The 16,688-nt window shown below is 47.4% G+C and overlaps 1 protein-coding gene across 3 annotated transcripts in view; it reads left to right on the top strand.

The window, feature by feature from the left end:
- Positions 1-16,688, top strand: part of PDLIM4 (PDZ and LIM domain 4) — a 46,217-nt gene extending 29,529 nt beyond the window's left edge. For all 3 annotated transcript variants that reach the window (XM_068205676.1, XM_068205678.1, XM_068205677.1), the window contains exons 4-7: positions 6,970-7,148; positions 11,136-11,293; positions 14,982-15,102; positions 16,006-16,688. In XM_068205676.1, coding sequence (XP_068061777.1) covers positions 6,970-7,148; positions 11,136-11,293; positions 14,982-15,102; positions 16,006-16,210 — 663 coding nt within the window. In that variant the 3' untranslated portion in view covers positions 16,211-16,688. The remainder of the gene's footprint in view (positions 1-6,969; positions 7,149-11,135; positions 11,294-14,981; positions 15,103-16,005) is intronic.

Genomic DNA, 16,688 nt, shown 5'->3' with positions numbered 1-16,688 from the left:
ATGATTATAGAAGGAAAATCAGAAAGTGTGATATGTTAACACCAACTGAGAGAGAGGAGAGTGACAGTAAGCTGGAAAACATGATATCAGGACATAGTCCGTTAAGTGTTAAGTTCACCAGGTTTGTCCTGTCAGCCAAACACCAGATGCTGAGTAAAGTGATTCAGTGGAAACATGGACTGAAATGGGAACAGCAGCATCTTCCCTGGGAGAAAGGGGGCAGTCAGGAGGGCGGGTGGGCACTTGCTGTGATGGTTTTAGGTTGTTTCCATCTGTAGTGGATATTACTTTCTGTCAGTGGGAAAGTTAATCCAACAGCAGCAGCCTGTGCATGGTGGGGGGGGCATCAGTCTGACACCTGCACTGAGCAATGCCCTCCTGTTCCTGAGCTTGGAAGGTGACCTTGAACACTGGGATGTAGGACAGCCCTGTCTAGGGTTTAGACTGTTGTTGAGCCTAGCTCTAGTGAGGTAGTCACCTGGCAGGAGCTTGCTGCTGCTGGGCAAAGGAGGAAATTTCAAGGCTCTTCTGCCAAGACATTCATGCAGAGCTCTCCTCTGTCTGCTGGCTAAATGCCCTTCTCACACTTGTTGTTAGAAATGTGCTCTCTGCACTGTGCAGGCAAGATAAATGCAAACACATTTTAATCTTGACAGTCTTAGGTAACTTTTTTCCACTGTTGTGGATTTTTAAGAGACTGCTGTGGAGCCAGGTAGGTTAAGAGATAAAGCCCTGGCATTGCAGCTCAAGTCACTCCTGAGCTCTTTAATTTGCATGAGGGTGCAGCTTCTCCCTGGAGCTGTGGGAGGAAACATCCATCAGAGCCTTTCTGATGGCCATCCACATGGCTGCTCCAAGGTGGAGAAATGTTACTGCTCTTTGAGTGTGAGAGATTTGTCCCTGGGTTAAATGTGTGCTGTACAGAATCACAGAATGGTTTGGGTTGAAGGGGGCCTTAAAGTTCATGTACTTCCACCTCCCTTGCATGGGCAGGGAGACCTTCCCCTATCCCAGCTTGCTCCAAGCCCCATCCAACCTGGCCTTGAGCACTTCCAGGGATGGGGCAGCCACAGCTTCTCTGGGCAACCTGTGCCAGGGCCTCCCCACCCTCACAGGGAAGAATTTCTTCCTCATATCCCATCTAAACCTGCCCTCTGTCAGTGTGAAGCCATCCCCCCTTGTCCTGTCACTACATGCCCTTGTGCAGTACAGCCTGTCCTGGGAATATGGGCGGGCTGGGGCTCCACCAGGCTCCAGCTTGAGTCATGTTTCATGTGAACATTGTCTGCAGCCTTTTTACAAAAAGATCATCTGATTTTAAGAGTTTGGTCTCTTGATATTTAGCTGACAGCTGTGGAAGGAGTGTAGTGAGAAGGATGTGATGGATAAGGTTTTCCTTCAGACTGTGGTATACATTTGTTACGATCCAGTTTAAACCCAGAAAAGTGAGGAAAGCTAAGTCTCTGTGTATAAGCCACAAAGAACTTTGAAGATTCTAAATATACCCAAAAACTAGATTAAAACCAAATGAGATTATAGGTTGGTGCCAAAAAATTTATGTATTTTTAATTTAATAGTAAAAGAAGCAAAGAGAAAGAAAGAGAGAAGAAAGAGAGAAAAAGAAGGGTGAGTTGGGGGATGGTGGGAGAGAGAGAGACAGGGGTTAGATGGAAGCATATCACCTATCTGAGGGTCCCAACAACGTCTCATTGCTCCCTTCCATCTGGTGTTCTTGGTGCTGAGGGTCCCACATCACGCTGACACATGCCGAAGAGTACAGAATTCTGTGGATTATCCACTTTGGGCAGGTGGGAATGCCCACGTGTCTCCCTTGCAAGGGCCTGTTTGACATTGTCCCTTGCAACCCTGAGGGTCTGTTGCATCATCTCTGGTGTAGGGTCTGGGGACCCCTTTGGGGTCAAAGGTTTATTAAACCTCAACACAACAAAGGACCGAATAAGGAAAAAGGAACAGTGCTGGCAGCGTGGCTGACTGCCAGAGGCTCCTCCACAAAGTGGCTGCTGCACCTTTTAAACCCCTGGGGTTGCCTCAGCCAGCCCTGGCCCCTCCCAGAGTCCATCAGTCAACTCTTCTTGCTGTCCCTTGGAGGAGACCTTCTTGCAGTTGGACTGGAGGTGAGGTGTTGTCATGCCAAGCCCCCCCAGCAGCAGGCTTTCCCCATTCCCAACTGCCCCATGCAAGGGGCACATGTGCACGCCCTCCCTCCCCATGTCCCTGACAACCCAGGCTGTCTGGTGGCAGCAATACAGAGGAGGGAAAGGGGACTGTGGGGAGAACAGAGGGTGTCCAAACAACAAACTACAGTAATGTAACCATACATCAACAAAACTCCTCTTAACATACACACAATATTCATCCCTTAATTGTGAGAGCCAGTCATCATATTACCCATCTATAACACGTCTCTCCTCCCACCCTTGGGTGCGAGGGTCGGTGTGAGCCTGGCAGCTGATAGCCCTGGAGCTGTGGTCTCCTCCCCAAAGGTGCTAAGCTTGTACTTTGTGAATGTCCCCAGTTCCTGAGTTTCATCTTGCCTTCATCAGCGAACAGTCCAGGGCCTCACTCCGAAGGCCTATTCAGGGTGTGGTGATATTCTGTGCAGCTTTTGTAGTACAGTTCTAAAAGCCCTTCGTGATAATGTTTAAGTCAAAAACTATAATATTTCAGTCTCTGACAACATTGAAAGGGGAGCTTGGCAGAATAAAGAGGTCTTGTAAAAGAACCCACACACTCAGTTTATCTGGCCTCAGCAAATTAGACCTGACCTTTTTTCCTTAATCTTCTGAGCTGAGCAAAGTAATGGGATCATACTTACTAGAGCTTTTGGAAGTTAGATTGAAGGCTGCTTAGTCTGTAAAAGCAGCATATACACAGAACATCTGAACTGTGCTTATAGGGAAATACGTGTTGAAATGAGTGTAGCTTTTAAAATTTATCCTTTTCTCTAAGCTTTGGGAGAAGCCTTCGTCATAAGGATTCCCCTGGGACTTTTGAGGCTTTTTTTGGAGAATCAATCCTGTTCCTTCAGCTGTTGGCCACAGTGTGAATCACTTACTTGCATTGAAATGAAATCCATGCTGTCTGTCCCATACACCCCCCCACTGTGGGGTAATAATAATATTTCCATTTCTGGGACTTTTGAACTGGTTCATCAGAGATGAAGCAGTCTCTTTACTTTTGAAAACCTGGGGGAAGGAGAGGCAGGAGCTGCAGCATTGCAGTTGTCTTCTGTGCAGGCTGAGTCTTGGCTTGAGGGTGTCAGGATGTACTGGGATATGTCTTCAGGCTTAATTGCTTGGCACATTTGAATGATAGAGAATTTGCAGTAATGAAGGCAAAACTTCATCCACAGAAAGCCCTTTGCCAGGAGAGGCCAGAATCAGTTGGGACTCAGTTACCCAATCTTGGAGCAAGGAGGGGGAAAAGCCAGAGGAGGAGCTGAAGCAGACAGGCTTGTCCTGCTGTTGCTGGATGGTGGACACAGATAACCAAACACGGTCACAAGAGACACCTCTTCCAGGTGACTCTGTGGCTGAGGGATGCTTTACCTCCTGGTGCATAAATAGCAGTGCTTGTGTCTGTAATTCAGCATTTTGGCAGCAAACATTCAGCTGGCACCGGCCCATCATGGTCTGGTTTTGAGAAGAGGGTGAATCTGAAGAACATCAAACAGAATGGGCTGAGCCAAGCGTGGCCTTCAGCTCTGTTTGAGTCTCTTGTGGTGTGTGAGAACAGGACCAGCACCCCCAGGATGAGGAAAATAAACAAGGTGCAGGCAATTCCTGTGGGGATGGGCACCCACATTCCAGGGACAGAGCTGCTGGTCCTGTCTGGGCAAATCTCCCACCACCATTGCACAAGTGGGCAGATGGAGGGTGGACTTGGGGCTTGGAGGTGTAATTTAGGAGATATTTCCAGCTCTGCAGCTGGTGAGTTTGCTCCCAAGGAGGGTTTCTTAGATACACTCGGTGCTTCCAAATCATGGCATGGGTGCAGGGGCTTGCTTGGAGGTTCTAGGAGCTAATGTTGGCCTATCAAATTAGCAATCATCAGTTAAAATCTCTCCTAGTCTGGAAAAAGGAGATTAGTTATTTTGTTTGTACTTCCTGTCTTTTAAAAGTCTAATTTATAACATACTGAAGTAAATGAACTTTAAATGCTTTGGATCAGAATATGAAGTCTTAAGTTCTCTAAATCTCTGGTCTCTAGAGCTAAGGACTTGTAGCTGAAAAAGGGTGGGAGGACAAATAGGACATTTTGCAAAATGCATTAAAGAAACAGCCAAGCATGAGAAAACAAATTGGGAGTTTCTGGTTTGTAGGCTGGAAGAGTTCTCCTTGGTGAGAGTCCACAGGCCAGCTCGTAAGAAGAGTTTGCAAACTCGTTTAAGAAAGGCCATAAAAAGCAGGAGGAAAATCCAGCAAAGAAAAGCAAATAAGGCCTCAAAGGGGGGAAATTTGAACTGATCTTGAATTTGACAACTGGAAAGAAATCCATCTGTTTCTGGGTTTCTGAGGGTGAATGTGTGAGTGTTCTGCACAAAGTGGAGCCTTGCAGAGATCTCACAGCCTGTGAGGAAGAGGAGACTGAGCTCTGGCCTGGGAACAGCATTTTGTGCTACAGGAGGAGCCTCTTGATCCCTATGGATGCCGCTGGGTCACCTGTGGCTGTATAACATGGCTGAGCAGAGGAAAGGTGAGCTGCCACCACCATGAACCTTCTCCTCCCACAGGGACAGGGAGCTGGTGGCAGATGGGGGTGCCAAGCAGTGCAGGAAGGGCTCTGTTTCCTCCCTTCCATCAAGGGCCTCCTTTTGGAGAGTGCCCAAGCAATAAGTTTTAGCTTTATAGCAGCATTTGGTCCTGATGTACAAATTGCTGAGCTTAACAGGGACAAAGGGGTGACGCTTTACAAACTACCCGGGATTTGAGCAAGTCCGTGGCGATGATGGTCTGGAGGAGGTTTCCATTCTGGAAACAACCACCAGGTCCATGCTCCCCAGCAAAGATCTGGATGGCACCAGTGTGCAGGAGCACGTGAGGACCCAGCCCTCTCCTCCAGCCACCCTGGACTGAGTGTGAATCTGGCCCAGATAATTAAAGGTAATGGCTTTCTAAAAGCATCACTCTCAGTGCTGCCACCCATATGGGCCATTGCTTTTATCCCAAAAAAATGTTTATGATCTTTCTTTACCTCTCTGTGTCATGGTTGAGTGTTTTCTTTATTTCCCTTGAAATAATAATCTAAATCTGGGAACTGGGAACCCATAGCCTGCTTGTGTGTATATATATATATGTTTGGGGTTTTTTTGAGACTATAAATTGGGGAACAGTTGAAATTATATTATTCCTGGCAGCAAAATTCCTTTTTTAATAGACAATTTGAAGTTATTATGTTGGAAGCAGTTTTCCCCACGTGTTAGTGCATGTGTGGTGTGGAGGGAACTGTGCCAAGAGGGCTCCAGGCAGCTTCTGAGGCAGGGGAAGCTGCTGGGAGCTTGCTGAATGCTGCAGGTTTTCAGCTGATGGTAGGAAAAAAACTTTGAAGACCCCATCTTTCAGTTCTTTAGTGAGATTGGTCTTATCAATGGACATTTTGCCTTAGGAAGAACTGAAAAATTGGACTTTCAAGATCTTTTTCTAGCAAGATCTGTTTTCTACTTCTCTTAGCTGTTTGTTTTTACAAGGTTTGTGAGTGCCAGTTCGTCCTCCTGTGCACCAGGGATAGACACTTGTTTCTAATTAGTATTTATTGGATTATTTTAGTCAAAAATAAGCTTTGTATCAGAGCCCCACAATATACACTTCATTATTTGTTGTTTTATTTCCTTGCTTTGTTTTTTATCAGCTTCAATCTACTGAAAACTGGTGGAAAGCAGCTGTGTTGGGGAGCTGCCCTAGAACAAATTAAACCAGGTTAAACAGATTCCAGCCTCTTACACTGCATCTATGTCTTTCATCAGTCCAGGCATGTTTGTGACTCGCATGGCTGAAAATAAGAGCCAGCGTGTGTCCATGGGCTGTGTCCAGCTTCCTGCTGCTTTTCCCAGTTGCTGGAGTTAGCTCCTCTCCCCATACTGAGTTTTTTGCAGGCAAAGCCTGGCTCAGGTGACATTAGCAGTAGGTATTGCTTGGTTTATGGGTGTGGATGGGACTGACTAATAGCACACCCATGTATGTGGAATTCCATGTATGTGGAATAACACATAGGTAATGTTTGACATTGGTAAAATGGTAAAATAATGTGGAAAATGTGTCGTTTAATGGCATCTGAATTCCTGACTTGAGGTCATATGACAAAAAGATTTCCACAGTTTACCTTGGGACTTAAAAAGCAAATGGAAATATGAATACCAAGCTAAACCCTTGACTGATGTGTTTCTCATGCCGTAAATGACTAATCTTATTTGGGGAGAAAACCTCCCCAAATGAATGAGGATCTGTGTGGACAAGGGTAGCAGCAAGTGAAAATACCCAGACTGGTCCCTTGGCCTCAGGTGTTGCCCATCCTGCACGTGGAGCTGCCTAGCATGGGTTTGTCCTGTTTGGTGATAGAAATGGAAGGGATGGCCCTGAAGTCAGGAGCACAGCAAGTGTGCTCAGAATGATGGAACGTGGAATAAGAAGTTAGACTCACAGCCTTTCGTTTAAAGAAACAGCACATATGCTTTTAAATATAAAATAAATGCGGGAAAAATAAATGCAGAATATTTGGCAGTGGTTCACCAGGAGAAACAGCAACTTCATTTGGTTGGGACCAAGGGGAGCTATGTAGTTTCAGCACAATTTAACTGCGGGTCAAGCCTGAGTTTTCCTTTTCCTGCTGCACATCCCCGTTTTCCACAGCACACATAAAATGTTATTACTGCAAACTGCATGTCCCAACACAGCCCCTCCATGTACATCACACACTATAAATCCCAGGTTTTCTGCTTTCTTTCTCTTCCAGGACAGTGGCCCTGCCCAGAGCAGGAGGTCGATGCCCCATGGATCTGGGGGCAGCCCTGTGGACAGCAAGCAGGTGCTGAACATGCAGCATCACCAACCAACCCGGCTCTACGCCAACAACAGCTCCGAGTCAGCCCTTCCAGGCCAGCTGAGTGGACTCCACATCTCTCCTGCCCACAGGTAGGGCCAGGGCAGGGCTTGGCTCTGCATCTGCTGCTTCTCCTGCAAACTAAGGTTCAGGGAGTGCACAGAGACCTTTGTGCTCCTGAAGCTCCTGAGATCATGGAATCTGAGTCTCACTTCAACTGGAAAGACCTTCAAGATCATCTTCTCTAACCATTGACCTAACTGTGCCAAGTCCATCAAGATGCTGGGCTGGTCAAGTGTAGGTGGGAGGAGAAAAGAAACTTACCAAATTAACAAAGCAAAGCAAAAATAAAAAGGTCTGGAGACACCACTTTCTGAACAAAATGGCCACATCTACATAGGTAGCAACTGCAGCATTGAATTGAAACTTGTGATGCTGTAGCTCAGGTATGAATCTTGGTGAAGGTGCTCATTCTCTAGATCTCTGTTAGGAGCCTTCTGTTGCTGATGTGAGTTGTTAGATTAGTGGCCCCTAGGTACAGTCCCCCAGCTGGGATTAATGCCAAGGAAGACAGGAGGAGGAGAGGTTTAAATTGGATATTAGCAAAACTTTCTTCACCAACAAGGTTGTCAAGCCCTGGCACAGGCTGCCCGGGGCAATGGTGGAGTCACCAAGGGACTTAACAGACATGTAGATGATTCTCTTGGGGACATGGTTTAGTGGTGGCCTTGGTAGTGCTGGGGGAATGGTTTGGCTTGATGATCTTAGAGGGCTTTTCTAACCTAAACAATTCCATGGCTCTGTGAATGTCACAGACAACAATACTTTGTTTTTTCAAAGTGTATCTCCAAGGCAGGATAGAGGGTGCTGCCCTCCTGGGAGTGGGGATCACCTTGCCACAGACCCAAGAGCCAATACTTGCCCTAGAAGCTGGAGGTACTGGCTGAAAGGATGAACTCCGGTAACTGGGATGTTTATAAGTGCAAGATCTGCTCAGTGCAGCTGTCGGGGAGGCTGAGAAATAAATAATGCTTCTAGGAAAGAAAAGGCTTTTGTGTAGCCAAGAATGGTTTGGGTGAATAACTCAGACTTTGAGACAAGCCAGGTTGTGGACTGGGATGTTTTCACATGGCTTATGAGGATCTTGATTTATGTTCCTCCAAACTGGCAAAATATCCTGCAAGAAAGTAATGTCTGTATCACATGCAAAGAGAGTTTCTTTTCAGCTTGGGAACTTTGCATGAATCTGTATTTCAGTGATGCAGCAAGCCAGCTCATTCCCTGTGCTGCTCCAGGAGTTATTGAAGTTGGAAAGAGGAGAATTGCACAAAAAACAGAGAACAAAATACGGTGTTATCTGCAAATGAGCCTAAAGCCAGGACATTCTCTTGGGTCTTTGAGTAGAACTGGGGCAGGAGTGTATTTTCTTTGAATTGGAGTGCATTTTCTTTGATGAGGCTGGGCTGGTGTCATGGTTTGACACTGGCCAAATGCCAGGCACCACTAAAGTCACTTGCTTACCCTCTCTTGCTTTCAGCTGGGTAGAGGAGAGGGAAAAAAAATAACGGAGTGCTCATGAGTTGGGATGAGGATTGGGAGAAAACACTCAAAGGGTAAAACAGGTTCAAATTTAAATGTATAAAGTAAATTGATTATTAACAGAATAAGAGGAGGCTAATGAGAAGTAAAATAAGCCTTTAAAACACTTTTTTTCCCCCAGCCCCTCCCTCCTTCCCACTGACAACACAGGGAGACAGGGTGTGGGGGTTTTGGCCAGTTCATCACCAAGATTTTCTGTTTGCTCAGGGAGAGGAGTCAGTCCTCTGCTATGCTGTGAGTTCCTCCCACAGGCAAACAAGTGTTCCCAAAACTGTTGTGGCACGGGTCACTTATCCACAGGGTGCAGTCCTGTAAGGATAGGCTGCTCTAGTTTGGAAGCAAGGCCGCTCTCTCCCTATCTCTGGCAGCAGGAGCCCTCTCTCCATTCGGGTCTCCCGCTGGATCACAGCTTTCTCTGCCATCCACCCGCTCTGCTGTGAGCACTTTCCCCATGGGCTGTGAGTGGATCTGTGCTTCCCCTGTGGACTTCCTGCATTACAGGGGGACAGTTTGTTCCATCACAGACTTCACCACGGCCTCCAACACCTGGAGCACCTCCTCCCCATCTTTGTTTTTCCACTGCCCTTGGTGCCACCATGTTTTTGCTCAAATGTCCTCACTTCTTCCTCTTCTCTGACTAGAAGAAAAGCTGCTGCTCATAGATACCATTGCAAACAAGTTCCACTAATTCAAAGATTCCTGCAGGATCCCACAGCACTGAGAGGTCGATTTTGTCTAGCTTCCTTGCTGGGGAGTCGCTGGCCATGTTTCCACCACTGGCCAGGCCCTGCTGCCATGGAGCCAGCAGTGGTGGCCGCGGCGCTGGTGCAGTTTAACGCCTCTCTTCCCTGCAGGGCACGGGGAAGGAGAAGCCACTGCTGCCCCTGCCCGTCTGCCCGCAGCGTGGCTGGGCAGGCAAGGCAAGGCTCGCCACGGGCCATGCCAAGGTGGTGGCATCCATGTATCGCCATGCGCTGCACCAGGGATGGCCCGTGGCAGCGGTGCCTCGCCATCCCTGGAAAATCTGCCCCTGCATTGTTTTGATTTTCTTCTTAAATATGTCATCACAGAGGCATTACCAGCCTCTCTAATTGGGCCAGCAGCATGTCCGTCTTCAGAGCCATCAGAGATTGGTTTTGTCATGGTGGAAGCCTTTAGCAGCTTCTCACGGAAGCTCCCCTTGTGGGCCCCCACCCCACCACTAAAAACAAACCAGGCCGTGCCAAATTAACACAGCTGGCCAAAACCTGCCCTTTCCCATTGAAAATGTGTGAATTGATGTAGGAGTGAGCTGTAGCATGGTAGAGAAGCACTTGGAGCACACCTGCAGGGTTTGGACTGACTGGGAGTCACAGGGATGGGTCCATGGCTCTGCACCACCATGGCTCAGCCCCACCACCCAGGCTGGCCCTCACCTCCCACAGCGAGCAGAGCTGCTGGGGAGTTTCTACCAGAACATCAGAACATGGAGCTCTGGCCATTCTTTGAAAGTGATTTTTGTCTGGAGGTTTTTTCTCTTTCTTTCTTTGAAACTGAATGTTATTTCTTTTGTTTATTTGTTTAAGCAGACATGAATATAATACTGGTAGAGAAAATTATCCAGATGATGGCTAAAGTATGTGAAGCTGATGGAGTTCAGGGCTTTTGTTTTTTTATTGGTTTTATAATGACCTTGATGACCTGCTCTATAAAAAGGAAGAGGAGCCCCTTCCCCTGGAGCTGTACAGTGTGTTGGGGCCTCTGGAACACAACAGCACTTGGATTCAGCTTTTCTCAGTAGGACATTTAAGCATGTACCTGAAATATATTTGGTTCCAGACCATGCTTTTCATGTTTTGATGTATCGGAGTGGAATAATGGTTTAAATTGCTATTTGTTGTCTGTACATCCCAAATACTCCTCATCCAGACCGGGAGCAGCTCCAGGCTGAAGGCTGGAGGTGGGGGTTACAGGCAGCCCCAGTGCCCCCCTCCCTGGTGAGGTGGTTTTCTCAGTTAAGCCGTGATCTGTGTTTGTGATGTGCCTACAGTAACACCAGCTTCACAGAAAGCACTTAGGGGTGGTGAGGGGTTTTGGTGTCCTGCCTGGCACACACTCTCCTGATGCCCTTACAAGGGGTGGGTGCATGTCCTGGCCCTACATAGTTAATGAAATGCATGCTTTTCCCATTTTATCAATAAATTCCATAGGTGGCAAAGCAATTTACAGCATTTGCAAGCAGCTGCCCTCTTTCCTGAAGGCATCTGGTAACTGGGCCAGCCCTTGCTGTGTTGCTCAATTGGAGCCCAACAGGGAACAAGTTTAACCTCCTTGGTTCAGCAACTGTTCCTGTGCCAGACATACCTCCAGGCAGGGAAGCACATGGGAACAGAGGTGCTTAATTGAATCTGTGGGAATGTGGAGATTTCAGTGCCTCCCTGATGAGCTGACAGTAGCTGTTTCTGTTTGACTTGAGCCTTTCTTTCTTTGCTTTAAACCAGCATTGACCCCATGAAGTCTCTCCCACGGAACAGAAATGGGATTGACGTGGAGTCGGATGTCTACAAGATGCTTCAGGATTATGAAAAGCCCATTTCAGAGCCAAAGCAGTCTGGATCCTTCCGGTACTTACAGGGCATGTTGGAGGCCAGTGAGAATGGTAAGGAGGTTGGCACCCAAGCACCCTCCTGTGAGGAGACCACCAGGATGGCAGGTTTCAAACCCGTGTTTCACATACTCCTGCTTACCAAATGTTGTGGCTGACTTGAGCACCGTGTGAAAGCTGGATTTGTAACCAGCGTGGCAGCTGTTTTCTGAGATGGTTTATGAAATGTGATGGCCTTAAGCAGTTGTGTAAGATCACTGTTGGAGAGCCTGGTCTGGTTAAGTAAATGGCATTTGCATAAGGATGTGGGATGGTCCTCAGCAAGGCAGGGATAGAGATCAGGAGTTCTTGGCTCGTTTCTCAGGTCTGTCACAGCTTCCTGCCCATGTCGTTAACACATTAAATAATAAGATCCCCAATCTATACATTTCAGTGTCTTTTTTTTTATTTGCCTTTTACTGTTAAATCTGTTGGGGCTTTTATGTTCAAATTTTTAGGCTTTGCTTTACAGTCTTACAGGGCAAGACTCCTCTTTCTGTTTCCTTCCAAGGGCCCCCTACTCCAATCATGTGAATCCAGGAACATATCTTTTATGAGAAAATACCTACTGCTGTAAATCTCATTATGGAGCCATGAGAGCTAGTGAGTTGGGCTGTTGCACTTCATTTTCTGTTTGTCTAAAATGTTGGAGAGGTCTGTTCTTTGACTAGAAGGATGTTGGTTCTTGCTTCACAAGAAGCACAATTGCAGGTAACTTCTGATCATCATGGAATTCCACCAGTATTGTTTTTCTCAGTGGGACTGAGCCATAGTTACAAAGCATGAGATAGGATCAACCTCAGAAGCACTGGGTGTATTGTTATACTTATTATTAGTATTACAGCCCCTGGATTAGCAGAAAAACTGATGTTAAATACAGGCCCCAGTTGGACCTTCAGGTCCTTCAAGACCTCCAAGAGCAAGGACAAATCTGCTGCTTCCCAGTCTCCTCGTCAGGAAGAAGCAAATGGGAAGTGACTGTGTTAATCCCAATTAGTAATGCTGCTGCCTTCCTCCCTTCCCTGTGCCAGGAAAGGGAACAAAATTCAAGCTCTGCTGGTTTGCTCCTGCCTCCCCCTGCATCCCACAGCCCTGGGCTGGCAGGAACCCAGTGCTAGGAGGAAGGAAGAAAGAAAAGGCTGGGGAAGAAAGAGGTGCCCACATCCTGGGACTGTCCAGCCAGTCCTGGATGTGTGCTCATCAGCATTCTCTTGGCACTAGCCCGTCACCAGTGCAACACTGAGGGTTTGACTGGAGCCCAACAGGCTGCCTTCAGGTACCAGCCAGTATGGGACAGGCTGGAGCAGTCACTGTCACCTGGGTTCTACCATTCTGCTTCTCAGTAGTGTGGAGGGGATGTGTGACTGCCTGCAGGCACAGCCTCACTTACGCCTTGGTCATTCCAACACTGTTTATTTCACAAGGGATGAGAAATTAGGTGAAAAGCATCTCTGCTTGGCGTGAAGCTCTGTGATGTTCCAGCACGTTTTCAACCCCAAGCGTTCCTGCTGGTTTGTTTAACAGCTGCCACCCCTGCTCCTTTTTCCTTAAGCCTAAAATTACACATTTTGACCTGAGCCTGCTCTGCATTGTCCTTTTAAAGTCAAGCTCTCCTCTCCCAAGGAACTGAGTGTCTTGGACAAGGACCTGTTTTATATGGAATGTGTTCCTACTGGAAGCAATTTAGCCCTATCCCACGCCCTTAGGGAGCAATGCTTTGTGCTGAGGTGGAGGCTGGAGGAATGGCAGTGCCCACCCTTATAGGCACCCATGACCCAGAAAGGACAAACATTTCAGCCATAATGGGGATAGCATGGTTGAGGCTGTGGAATTAAAGCATTTTGCTGCCTTGCTGAAGACCATAAATCACCATGAGACTGGGCTAATAAATAGAAGGAAATGATACACAGCTCAAGAAGATGGGAAGCAGCCTTCTCTGCAGGGTTCATTTTGCTGTAAAATCCCTTTTTTTTCCCCCTTCTTTCCTTTTTTAAGCAGCTTATCCAAGCACTCTGCATGAGAGGCAGTGACAGCTTAACTGTTAAATGTTGGCAGATGAGCCTGTCTAGTCCAAGCACGCTGTGTCTCATGCTGGGGGAAGCCAACAGCTTCAGTTGCTTCAGTTTATTCCCAGCAAGGCAGCGGAAGGATTCAACAAGGGGCTTGGCTGGAGCCAGCCAAGTATTGGGGGAACTCCTGGGGTGGAGGAGCCCTGCTCTGCTCTTGGGCAGTGCCTTGCTTGTATGAAAGCTCTTGGCATTGCCAAGCGCTGTTTTGTGTTTTGGGGAGGTGGGGTCTGCTGGGAAGTTGGTCCTTTTGGTTTTACCCACTTGGCTGGAACTGCTGACAGCGTTGGCCTCTGTGTCAGAGCCATGGCTGGAGAGGGGGGCTGTGGTGTGAAGGTGCCTGTGCACCCTTCTTCCCATCTGGGCCCAGGACAATAAGCACTCCTGAGACACACTGGACAGGGGAGCAGGGGTCTCTCCATGGAAGGAAGCGTTTCCGAGTGACGCCCTTCAAAATGTATCTGTGGTGTGACCCTGCCTGGGGTCTGTGAGCAACCAGCAGTGGTGATGCATCAGGCTCCAGGTACTAAAAGTTCCCTTTAGGAAAAGCAGAGATTCTCCTGCAGCCGTGGGAGGCACTTACACTGGATTTTGCTCTGAAGCTGCCAAAACTGGCACATAGTATGTGCAGATACCTCAGTCAGAAAGAGCTTGTGGCCTACAGAGACCTTCTGGGCATCAGGGCTTGAAGCACATGTTTACAATGGACCCTGGACTGAAACACCTTGGAAGCTCAGGGAGTGTGGCAAATTAGAACTCTGGAGAACGACTTGTTCATCCAAGAGCTCCTCTGCTGCTTTTCCAAACTGTGAGCCAACTGGTCCTTCTTCATGAGCTTTTCCTTTCTACAACCTTAGGCAATCACAGAGGAACTGTAGATCAATATATGCCAAACAGACCAGTCAGTTGTCAGCTGTGGAAAACCATGCAGTCAATACTGGAAGCTTTTAAGTATCCCAGGAGTTGGCAAGAAGCATGTTGGTGTTGTCCAGAATCGGAGGGCAGATGGTAGATGGTCTGTAGGGAGTGGGAGCAGCAATACTGAATATTCTGCTATGATATTTTTCATATGCACAAAATCTTCATTGCTTCCTTTCCCATTGTTGAACCTTCATGAAAGGAGGCCTGATGCCTCAGAAGACCTTACTTTCTATCACAGGATTTTGGTTTAGATTATTTGACCCTAAATGCATGCTCTAGGAAGAAAAGTGCATGTGATTCTATTATTGTTTGGTTCAATATTCCTCATTCTCTGAAATTCTTTCATCTACATCTCCTTGACAGATGGTGGGTCTACCAAGTGTACCTCAATGTTGCTGTGATAGAACCTTAATTTTTTTGGGAGGGGGTGGAGGGGAGCTTTTCTGAGCTCTTCACTATTTATGATTCTTAACTCAGTAAGTAGTATTACAGCCAAATTAACCTCTCATCTCTAGATCACAGCTGCTTTGCATTTTGACAAGGTCCCTGTCTTTTGAGCTGGTGCTGTCCTGGAACTTCCAAGGGAGTTGCAGATCCTGTTATGACAGGCAGACTTGTCTGACTCTGTAAGGGAAAAGAGGAAAAAAAAGGAAGAGGGGAAAAAAGCAGCTCTGAGAGGCTGAGTTTTTAATCTGTGTTTTTATAATTTTTGGCAGGTGAAAAACTCGACAAACTGAGCAACCCCCGGAACATCAAGTCCCCGGTGCCAAAGCTTGGTGGCCCCATGTCTGGGCTGCAGATGCTTCCCGAGTGCACCCGCTGCAGGAATGGGATCGTGTAAGTGTCCTACCGAAAGCCCGGTGCAGTGGGGACGGTGACACTGGGACATGGCACGTGGGCTTGGGTCCTGCCAGGCACATGGGTTAAGAATTTATAGCAGAATACCTTGAATCCCTTTCTGGTCTTTTATAACCATACCTAAACCTGAATGATACAGTTTGGATTGCCCCTTTTAAGGGACTCTCACAAGGGATGATTTATGGGATGGTTTGTGCCCTGCCTATCATAGTAGCTGCCCAGGGACTATGAATAGCACCAAGCACTCCTTCACTGCCTTACAAGGCTTGGTGGGAGAAACACCTTGAGCGTAGAGCAGAAGAGAGCTGTTTTGTTTGTTTGTTGAAGAGTTACTCTCTGACAGACGGATGTTTATTTCAGAAAGTACAGGTGTTTTTCTGCTTTGTTCTGTTGTAATTTATGACCTGTAGTAATTTATGTTCTGCTGTAATTTACGTTCTGCTGTAATTTACATCCTGCTCAAGCCACATTTGCTGGCTGAGTGTGAAGTGTGCAAATGCCTGTGACCATATTCTTGCTGGAGCTGTGAGTGAGGGTCTCTGCTCCACAAGTCATAGTGCCTGCAGGTGCTCAGCCCCAGTCCTTGCAGGATGCTGGCTCCTGATTTTCAGATCCAGGCTCAGTGTAGGTATTTAAGTCTGTGTTTTGCATCATGCTGTGGAGCAGTGCTGCTGGGTGTGGAGCATCCCTCCCCGCAGAAGCGTAGTGAAGCCACACCTGGAGTGAGGTGGCAGCTTTGGGTGGGCTGAGAACCCCTGATAATGCCCTTACATGTCCCTGCACGCTGGTGTCCTCCACTTACCGTTTTACTTGAGGCAGCAGGAAGAGCTCTTCATGCTCGTTGTTTCTCCACCTCACTTGAGCTTTCCTCATCTCTCCCAGGGGCACCATCGTCAAGGCTCGGGACAAGCTCTACCACCCCGAGTGCTTCATGTGTGACGACTGTGGCCTCAACCTGAAGCAGAGGGGGTATTTCTTCATTGAGGAGCAGCTGTACTGCGAGACGCATGCCAAGGAGAGGGTCAAGCCCCCCGAAGGATATGACGTGGTGGCTGTTTATCCAAACGCCAAAGTTGAACTCGTCTAAGCCTGGGCTGTGCTCTGGAGAGGTCGGGTGGCCCACCCACGTCCTCCTGCCGGCTGCAAGCAGTGGGGCAGTAATCAACCCCGATTACCAAAGCCCAAGTTAAAATGCCTTTTCCTAGATAAAACCGTTTACACTTGGGATCTCCGGGGAATGGTGTTGAAAGCATTCAAACAGGTTTTGCCCTTTTTGACACTCTGCTTTTTGCTGTGTTGGGTTATTAGTCTGTGCTGTAATCTTACCCAAGATCTGTGTAAATATTGATTTAATTCTCTACTCTCTTTCATATAAAACCTGTATTCCTTTTTTTTTTCTTTTTTTTTTTTGTGCCCTCCTTCTACTGAAGATGTTTGTGAAGATGTTTTAAAAGCTCAAAGAAAATAAGGCACTTTAACAAAAGAAGCTGTCTCTTATATCCGGACCCTAATCTCCTGACCTGTGGCTGCCCCAGTGATTAAAAACCAACCCCTGAGAGTCAGGA

Source organism: Anomalospiza imberbis, chromosome 15 (genome assembly GCF_031753505.1).
Source record: "Anomalospiza imberbis isolate Cuckoo-Finch-1a 21T00152 chromosome 15, ASM3175350v1, whole genome shotgun sequence".
Lineage (NCBI taxonomy): Eukaryota > Metazoa > Chordata > Aves > Passeriformes > Viduidae > Anomalospiza > Anomalospiza imberbis.
This window is presented reverse-complemented; position numbering and strand designations above follow the sequence as displayed.